The 9,639-nt window shown below is 37.5% G+C and overlaps 1 protein-coding gene across 2 annotated transcripts; it reads right to left on the minus strand.

Moving 5' to 3' along the window:
* Nucleotides 1–2,443: 2,443 nt before the first annotated feature.
* On the minus strand, nucleotides 2,444–5,859 carry LOC117386359 (caspase activity and apoptosis inhibitor 1). 2 transcript variants are annotated; one of them, XM_033983712.2, is made up of 7 exons: nucleotides 5,634–5,859; nucleotides 5,175–5,347; nucleotides 4,570–4,764; nucleotides 4,092–4,176; nucleotides 3,900–3,951; nucleotides 3,741–3,805; nucleotides 2,444–3,540 (listed from the first exon to the last, which is right to left on the minus strand). In XM_033983712.2, exons 2-7 carry the CDS (start codon nucleotides 5,277–5,279, stop codon nucleotides 3,107–3,109), a joined length of 936 nt encoding a protein of 311 aa, XP_033839603.1. In that variant the 5' UTR covers nucleotides 5,280–5,347; nucleotides 5,634–5,859; the 3' UTR covers nucleotides 2,444–3,106. The 2 variants fall into 2 exon arrangements, with proteins under 2 accessions (XP_033839603.1, XP_055085006.1); XM_055229031.1 differs by having other exon boundaries at nucleotides 2,704–3,540; nucleotides 5,651–5,838.
* Between the last annotated feature and the right edge of the window lie 3,780 nt (nucleotides 5,860–9,639).

Raw genomic sequence — 9,639 nt, forward strand, 5'->3', positions numbered from 1 at the left:
CTTGTGTGAAATACTTTTACGTTTTTACTCTGACTGAAAACTCAGAAACATTAAGTTGAAGTAGTCACAGTAGTCACTGAAAGAGTAGAATTAGAAGTGATAGTATATCTGTGATATTCAGAATTGTAGTAGCAATATACCATCCATTCATCCATTTTCTTCCGCTTATCTGGTGTTGGGTCATGGGGGCAGCAGTCTAAGCAGGGACTCACAGACAGCCGAGAGAAATAGTCCCTCCAGCGTGTCCTGGGTCTTCCCCGGGGCCTCCTCCCGGTGGGACATGCCCAGAACACCTTCCTAGGTAGGTGTTCAGGAGGCATCCAGAGCAAATGCCCAAGCCACCTCAGCTGGCTCCTCCCGACGTGTAGGAGCCGCGGCTCTACTCCGAGCTCCTCCCGTGTGACTGAGCTCCTCACCCTATCCCTAAGGGTGCACCCGGCCACTCTGCGGAGGAAACCCATTTCGGCCGCTTGTATCCGCGATCTTGTCCTTTCGGTCATTACCCAGAGCTCATGATCATAGGTGAGGGTAGGAACATAGATTGACCTGTAAATCGAGAATCTTTGCCTTTCGACTCAGCTCCTTCTTTACCACGACGGTCCAATACAGCGACCGCATCACTGCAGACGCTGCACCGATCCACCTGTCAATCTCACGCTCCATCCTTCCCTCACTCGTGAACAAGACCCTGAGATATTTGAACTCCTCCAATTGAGGCAGAGACTCCCCACTCTCCCGGAGAGGGCAATATACCACTATTAGTAATGTTATGATAGCCTCAATACTTTCAATTTGGTTTGTAATAGAGTTTGATTGAATGTGTTTTTAGACATAGGTTGGTAGCTGATAGTGGTTGTAGTAGTAGTACATGTTAACAGTATTTCCAAGGTAGTATTACTAGTATTTGAGCCATTTATAACAGCTCCATTCCCAATATTTTACATGCTCTTCTTGTCATTCAGATCACATTTAACCAACACAAGTGTCATCTCACCTTCATGTCTTTTTAGAGGAAAAAAAGGTCGTTTATCTGCTCACGGCGCGTCATAATTGCCTTTCTGAAAGCCCTAAATGACAGATAATACCCCACTCTTCACCATCTTTGTATCATTTTGCCTAAAGTGGACCCTCTCCGCTCAAAATTATCAATGATACCTGCCGATAAAGCCGGGAATAAGTGACACAGTTAACCCAAGCCTCTTATGAAACCGAGCTTTTAGATGCAAAACACCCAGAAGAGAACGGAGCCTTATCATAGCTTTTATTGTTTCCCTTGGGCTTGTGAGTAGAGCGCCGCATCTGCATATAATAACACGCGATGTAAGCCCCGCGGATCATACGGCCTCGGAATAAATGGAAGAAGACAATGTCAAGCAGAGAAGATGGTAGTAATTTGGTGGAAAGTGTCAGGTGCCCAAAAGTTGAATTAAACAGCTGGGTCGAAGCGTGAGTTTGGAGTATCATGGGCCCCGGAACAATGTCAACCAGGAAATGCAGTTTTGTAATGGAGATTATAAGAGGATAATGGAGATTGAGGTATTCATGGGTTACGCAGTGAGGCGGGTTGCCATAGAAATAAATAATGTAAAGCAATAAAATAAAAATAAAGATGAAACCATGAACAGGTGAGACAGAAACATGGATTATATTGTAACTGCTGGTAGTGTTATAATTCAGTTTAAAGAAGACCTATTTTGCTTGTGTTTGCCCTATAGCTATAATCTGACACCTGTGCATCATTATGTTATAATTTGCCATTTTAAATCACAATGTTCATCTAAAACAGCTTAAAAGAAACAAGTCCACTGATGTCCATGTTAAAAAAACTGCGGTGCCCAATGGGAGCTGATGTCACAGCAGAAGTTTTCCATTAGTACCAAAATGGATATGCAGTGCTGCTGAATCCTGCACATGTCACAGATTAAGAAAATAAAATTCAAGAACTAAGTAAGTACAGAGCAGTGGGTGTATGTCGTTGTCAGTGTCGGTGAAAATAGGAATTGACGAGCAATATGGTGTCTTGAAAATAAGCGATTAAAGATTGCTTAAACATGCGCAGAGTGCTTCAAATACAACTTTGGATGAGTAAATGTTGGAAGAAAACAACTGAAATTACTTACAAAAAAAAAAGATAATAGTTATTTCAAGTGCTTCAAGGTTAACGAGTTTTATAATTATATAGATAGCTTGTTTCTTGTGTTTTGGAAATTTATAAAATATAAAAAATATCAAATATTTCTTATCTTTTTCAATAACCTTAAGAGAGCAGTATTTAAAAACTGTTACCATGTTATGTAATCAAATAATGAGGTTAAATTCAAATGTATACTTAACCACGGCCATCCACTTTTGAGCCTTGCACATAATTTGAAATTCAAATTTACTGAAGCTTTTTGGAGGTTACATTTTATCAAAATAACTTTAGTTTGTAATGTTCCTGTTACACTGTGGATTCTGGTTAGATTTGACTCATCTGTATATTTTTGTTATTCCCTGTTCCCAATATCTTGCCTGTCAGTAATTACATTTCCAAATCACATCATGACCAAACTGTTATGAAAGAAGATAATCACTTTTTTTTTTTCTTAACCAAAGGCTCACTGTCAAACTGTGGAGTAACACTGCCATCTAGTGCCCCAAATGAAGAATGCACTCTGAAACTGTAACTCAACTTGAATCTAGGATGAAAAAAAAAGTGGAAATGAATGTGGCAAGAGGGGCCGACTCTGGAAATGTAATATTATAGATTTAAAAAAAAAAACAAAAAAAAAAACAAGCAATACAAATATACAATACAAAACACCACATCATTTTCAGTTTTTTATCAATTGTACCTCTCATTGATTGAAAGAGTAGTGGGTGCCAATATATATTACAACTCTGAATGCCCAGTACCACACTGAGTCTTAATTTATTTACATGAAAACAAAACCAAAAAAGTAAACCATTTATACAATTCATGTGACATCACTGAAATAGTGGGACATTCTCCAAATAAGAGGAACAAGCGATAACAAAAAGAGGGACAGCTGGTCACCCTTTTTGTACCATTTAAACTGAACATTTTAACAGGAATTTAACAGTCTAATATTGAAAAAAATAATAGTTAATTGGTTGTCTTTTTGTTCGCTTTCATTAATGCTTTTATAGCTCTGGCTCTCATCTCCAGCTCTAACAGTTCCAGTTGTTGGATTGAAGGCTGACATACCACTTCGGTGACAGAAGGGGGCGTACTTTGTACAGCCCCTGTAGTTTGAGGTTGGTTGACACTTGGTGCTACAGGTGCGGGAGCTGAAAATGACAGGATCTCACTTACACTCTTGTCAATAGCACTCTGAATGTCTTTTTTGGGCTCGGTGGGTTGGACCACGAGAGGCTGCTCTGTGACTGGTTCAGGTTTAACTGCAGGGTTTTCAGGCTCTGTGTTTTTGTTCGAATCATCTGCAGTTTTATCAGTTTGTTCCACTTTAGGCGCCTCAATGTCGCTGTCGTCTGCATTTATGCTCAAGACGTCGCTCTCTTCACTTGAACCTCCGACTTCTGCAATAAAAATACTGGTCACTTTAAATAACTTTTTTTTTTCTTTGATATTTTACTTAAAATGTATGAATAATAATTATTATTATTATCATTAATCTAATTAATATTACATACTGCCAAAGCACATTATCCTTTTGACACATTTATCTGACATATCTGCTCTGCTATCAGTTGTCTATTTGATAAGGCAACATATTTACCTTTAGTTTCCTCATTTTTTGTTGATTCTTTGAGGCAAGATGTTGAATCCACATTGTTGTCTTGCCTGAATATATATGTAAAAAATTAAAAAAACATTTAATTGACACAAAAAAAGAGACTGAAAAATATAACTAAATCAAATAGTGTTGTCCACTAACTGGCTCTCCACTAGCTCCTCTGAGGTTTCTTGGGAGGGTGTCAACTCCTCACCTTGTAAAAGAACAGTCCGAACTGAAGATTGTGTAGTGGGCTTTTATAATTTACAAATGCAATGTGTAGTGGGCTTTTATAATTTACAAATGCAATGTGTAGTGGGCTTTTATAATTTACAAATGCAGTCATGAGAGTACCTGTTAGGATCTGGAGAAGATTTTTCTCAGAGATTTGTTCCAGTTGTTCCCAACACAACTTTTTGATTTCGTCTAAACTGCAATCCTGTAAATATTTTCAAGTTAAAAGCATTCACAAAGTCCAAACATCTAATAACAATAATTACCTTTTTCAATTTTTATGAAGTAAACAGTATATTTTTTAATGTCTTTGAGTAGCCATGGATAGACTTACATTTTGCACTTTAAACATTTTCTAATAATTCATGTGAAAATTACAGCAGAACATAAACAAAAGGCGATAAACCTTGTAAAGAAAAAGGCTGTAGTTGTTATTGTTCATTCAATGCTGGTGCAAAATTTCCAATTAACAACTTGCACAAGTATGTTTAAGTGTGATGGTTGTTCAATATGATTATAAATTGTGAGATTTGGTAAGTTTTTATTTACTCAGAAGAGGACATTTAAAACTCCTACTTCATCCACTGCTTTTATTTACCTTGAATTCATCTGGCAGCATCTTGCGTAGTTTCTTCTCTCCCAGGACGTGGAAACACTGCTGCAGCATTTCCTCCTTTTGTGAGACGAAGGCCGTGATTGGCTGGAACTGTACAGTGAGGTCTAGTCCTCCTTCTTCTATGTCACTGCCAATTCGGTCCAGCTCTGCATCTGCCAAATCATCTTTGGACTCCAGCTAAAACAAAGCAAATACTCAAATGTCACTTTAAAGTAACCATAATATTGTTCAATTTAGGAGCTTAGCAAATAGTTGGAATGTTCTTAGTAAGTAGGTAAATAATTCATATAAAAATATTGTTTACTTTTACAGAGTAGATTATGGTGGTCTCTCATAGTCTAAAATGTTCATCTATAGGCTAAAAACAACATGAAATATACTTTGGCAACAAAAGGGATTCATAGATGTCTTGCAGCTCTAGTTAATAGCCAATTTATTTCAGCTTGGTCCTTTGACAAACCTGACAATCTCTAATACATCTCTAAAATCTGAACACATGTCAACACATCCTACACATGTCTCTTTTTACCAAAAAACATCCTAATGTAAACAATTGCACATTATTGTGTACTTTGTTCAAATCTGACCTCCACAGTGTAATCGGTGCTTCGTCGCTTCCTTGGCTCCAGTCTGTCCTCACATGGAGCGTGTTTCCTTTTCTTTTCAGCACTACTCGTTTTCTTCTTCAACATTTTGTAGACTGTTTTTGTAGTCGATCCACTCCTGTTGTTAAGACTTAAGGGTTGTGTTCTGGGTGTTACTGTAAAGATGACAGAGGCTCAGTCCAGATTCAGTATATTTACCGTTTCAAAAATACAAACGGCAAAGAATAAAACTCACAATAAAAGTAAATTAGTAACAAAGTAACTGTTACTAAAGACCTTGATAAAGTAGCAAAAATGACTGATCTAAAACTATGGTTTGTATTACAATTAACTCAATGAAATATTGATTGATACATTAGATCAATTACACACAAAAAAATACACTATTTACAAAAAACTTTTTAGAAAAACCAAAAAAATACCACTTTTTACTGGACCCACAATTGTGTGTGTTTCACCACAGAGATGCTGCACAGCTCCGAGGACACGTTGCTTGGCAAAACAAACTCTCACAGCATCACAGGTACACAGATAATAACAGTAAAAATAATAATAGTGTTTGAAAAAGAATACATTTCTATTAATGTTACATTTTCAATTGAACGAAGCGCATTCGTCTTTACGTCGCGGGCATATGACGTCACACATGCGCCGACTTCTTCTTGTCATGAAAATAGAGCCGACTCGTTTTTTACCGCCACCTACTGGTCTATAGGCAGCATCAGATAAGCAAGGACATTGATAAAGGATTACACCATTTGCAATAACACCTTAAAGTCTTTAGGGGAAATGGTGGAATTCTGATGTCGATAACCATATTTTTTATATATAAAACTGATATAAAATGAGACAATAATGACCTAATTTAAACTGCAAACTACTTATAGCCTAAATAATAAACTACATCAAACCAGAGGCTATATTAAAACTACACAATACCAAATTATTCTACTTGATTTTAAAAACTAAGGATTTGAGGGATCTGTGCTGCTGTATCTACTGATTCACAGATTAAAGCTGCACTATCTAACTTTTCTGGTCGAGAGTTCCAGACTATGTAATTAAACATGGAGATAAGTTTAATGCCATGCTCTAAAACATTCCAGGCAAAAAAAATCACATTGCCATGGAGACAAGCAAGAGGCTGACACTTTCACAATACATTCATTGCCACGGTTCGTAGTGGAACAAAGCCATCTTCACAGTGAAACGTGCAATTACAGTGACCCTCTCAGACTCTAGGTGTTCACTTCACTTAAAAGCCCAAGAGTCCAAGAGACAGTCAGTGGCACCTCCTCAGTGCACTTCATGCGGTCACAACATTACCTCTTCACCATCTGTTCAGCAAATACAATAGATCATGTGTACTTCAGACATCTGGATGACACACTATTATGTTGTGCTTTCATTAAAACCATCAAATGCATTGCGTATCATAAAACTGCCTGTACTAGAGACAGACATGTTTTTACAACACTGACAAAGCAGAACATCTGTTTGGCTCTTTCTGGATTTAAATGGTCTCTATTGTGTCTATGTGCATTTGTAATTAACATAAAAACTGAGCTAGACTAGTAATTATAGTTACTTGATTGAAGTTCTTAAATAGCCAAAAGTAAAAAAATATGTCTTAAAAGCTTAGAGTAGCCCATCTTTATTAATTAAAGCGGCACCGTGTAACCTTTCTGGTGGAAGGTTCCTTGTTATAACATTAAACAAATCTTTTTTTGTGTGTTTCATAAATAACAGGTGTTTTTATGCACAGATTTGACCTGTCCCTTCCAAAAAGTCCGTCTGCACCGCTGTGTTTAAGGGGCATGCCGTAAATCTCTCTAATTGGCTTCCTTCACCTACTGCAAATGTGGCACAGCTGTCTGCCCAAGCTATGCCCAGTTATTATATTATGCCCTTCTCCAAAATACAATGAAGATGGCGACTGGATGCACAACAAGAAGCTTGTTAAAAAGGCCAGAGGAGATGGAGGGTGCTGTATTTAGGAGCTGTGGAAAAACAATAACAATATAGTTGGAGCGAGGCTCGTCTTAAAGTAAAGCTATTGCGCTAGATCAAAGTGGTTTTAGGGTGACAGTAGCTCAGTTGTTAGAATATTTATCTGCTGACCTTAAGGTTGGTGGTTTGAATCCAGCTTCCAAAGATGAATGCTGCTGTTGTGTCCTTGGGCAAGACACTCAGGGCTAACCACCTTGCCCACAGTGTCTAAGTACACTGGTGTGTAAATGGGTGACTGGTTCCTTGATGTAAAAAAATGTGACTGTTTACCATTTTTATTCATTCAGTTCTTGCAGTTTAACACTATAATTAAATACCAGCTTTTATATTTATTTGTGTTTGTTTTACTGTGATGTTCTATCTGTTTTTTACATATCTTACATCGTCATTTACTTTGGACTGACTTAATTTGGACTGGTTGTGGTTTCTGTCACCACCTATTATATTGTTTATTCCCTGATCTAAATTAAGGCTAAACATGGCTAACAAATCAGATTATCAGGAAAATGATTATTTTAAATATTCAGATTGAGATAAACCACCACAAATAAATAAATAAATAAGATTATCTAGGTAGACGTGATGAACTCATATTTTCAAGAAGTTTTTGATTTGTTCCAATGTATTACTTCTTTATATCAGCCATATTTCCAGCTATGTTTTCTTGTATTCAGTCAGAAATATGTAACCAGCCTTTTCTGAATTCACATCATTTTAAGGCGAGATATTCATTTTGCTGATATGTAAACACTTTCTTTCACTTTGACACACAGATTTATGTCTGTAAACAGAACTTATCAATAAATGTCTTGAGTTAAAGACGGAGTACTTTACATCTGAGGTACTGACTGCTAACACATAACAAATTCAGATCACCATGTTACCTTTTATTGTTTGCGAAAATGCTATAGTCACCGAAAACAATGCATTAACATGTTTTCTAAGTTTCAGTTTCCCTTTGCTCTCCTTGCTAAGTCACTCCCCCTTCAGAGCGCTATCACAACACAATCAGTGTGCAACCTACTAATGAATGTACTGCACATCGCATCAGGTTTGTTGAGTTGTTGTGTAGGTTTATATCATGTTTTTGTATATTTATGGAGAATTGTCATGTGGGAGCACGGATGGGCTCAGCGCTGGACAAAATTAGACTTCAGGTGTATTTTTGCTCAAGGAACAACGTTAAAACATGGTCGATTTTTGCATAAAACTCCCTCTTTAAGTGTCCCTTGCGACTCCGGCCTGAGCAGGCACACATACACATTACTCACCTGTGAAGGAGGTGTAAAACTCTTCCATAAACGCGAGCATGGAACAACTTGAGCACTGTTGATTTGAGTTGTCGCTGCTCTTTGTGTAGAAATAATTATTGCTTTGAAAATTGAAAATGTCACAAAAACTTGTGCTCCATTCACTATAATTATGGCCTAATAATGCCTCAGCGCTGGCACAAATGAGTGTAATTGAAATCACATTATGTGGGTTTGAACAGTGAAGAATGGATTGGGACTTCAAATATCCAGCTTCCTCAGCTCCATTTTAAACATTGTTACATTTGAACACCTTTGTTAACTGCCAATACCTTTATATATTGTAGATGGAGCTCGCCACACTAAAACAAAAACATCACATTAGATGGTAAACCACAACCACACACAATTACATGAGCATATTTTTGTTTAGAAATACCTTTTATGGTCTGAAAATAACAAAATATTACTTGTATGTGCAGATTATGTTTTGTCATATTGCACAGTAAACAAATAAGATGTTACTTATACTTGACTGGTGGTTTCCCTTAATCCATTTTTCTCTCTTACTTGAATCATTTCTTGGACAACTACTACTGTATGTACTTCTACTTTAGTAACATTTTAAATAGTTTATCTTTACATGGCTGGCCTGGGAACGTCTTGGGGTCCCACCGGAGAAGCTGGAGGAAGTGTCTGGGGTGAGGGAAGTCTGTGAGTCCCTGCTTAGACTGCTGCCTCCATGACCCAGCCTCAGATAAACGGAAGAAAAAAATGATGCATGGATTTATCTTTATTTTCATTGCATATTTTGTATTATCCTGCTTTGCAACACTGGAATTTCCCCATGATCTATATTTTATTAAGTAACATACTCTTTCTTGGAAACTATTGTTGGCTGCTAAACTTATTCCACTCCTTCATTGGCTCTTACCTGCTTCGCCGTTGCATAAATAGAATCCCAAATGCCCTCTATGACGCAGCAGGTCTGTCTGAGCCAAAACAAGACCTTACGTTGGGTCGATGTGCGCGGGATAATGGAAGCCAGGGATGTCTATTAAAACTCTATGTGTCGTCTGGTGCTGTTGTCTGGAAGCATCAGTGCGTGATGTGAAGAGCTGACGTCTAAAGAGTTGAGATAGACGGATAAATAAAAGGACAAAGTTTGAGACAGTATAAAAGAGCGA

This window comes from Periophthalmus magnuspinnatus, chromosome 18, assembly GCF_009829125.3.
Source record: "Periophthalmus magnuspinnatus isolate fPerMag1 chromosome 18, fPerMag1.2.pri, whole genome shotgun sequence".
NCBI lineage: Eukaryota > Metazoa > Chordata > Actinopteri > Gobiiformes > Gobiidae > Periophthalmus > Periophthalmus magnuspinnatus.

What these genes read in the sequence shown, in the direction of transcription:
- LOC117386359 (XM_033983712.2), bottom strand. Translation starts at nt 5,279, where the DNA reads ATGTTGAAGAAGAAAACGAGTAGTGCTGAAAAGAAAAGGAAACACGCT. An exon ending in GCACCGATTACACTGTGGAG is followed by an intron (nt 4,765 to 5,174) that starts GTCAGATTTGAA and finishes GCTTTGTTTTAG; the next exon opens with CTGGAGTCCAAAGATGATTT. An exon ending in AAAAAATGAGGAAACTAAAG is followed by an intron (nt 3,541 to 3,740) that starts GTAAATATGTTG and finishes TTTTTATTGCAG; the next exon opens with AAGTCGGAGGTTCAAGTGAA.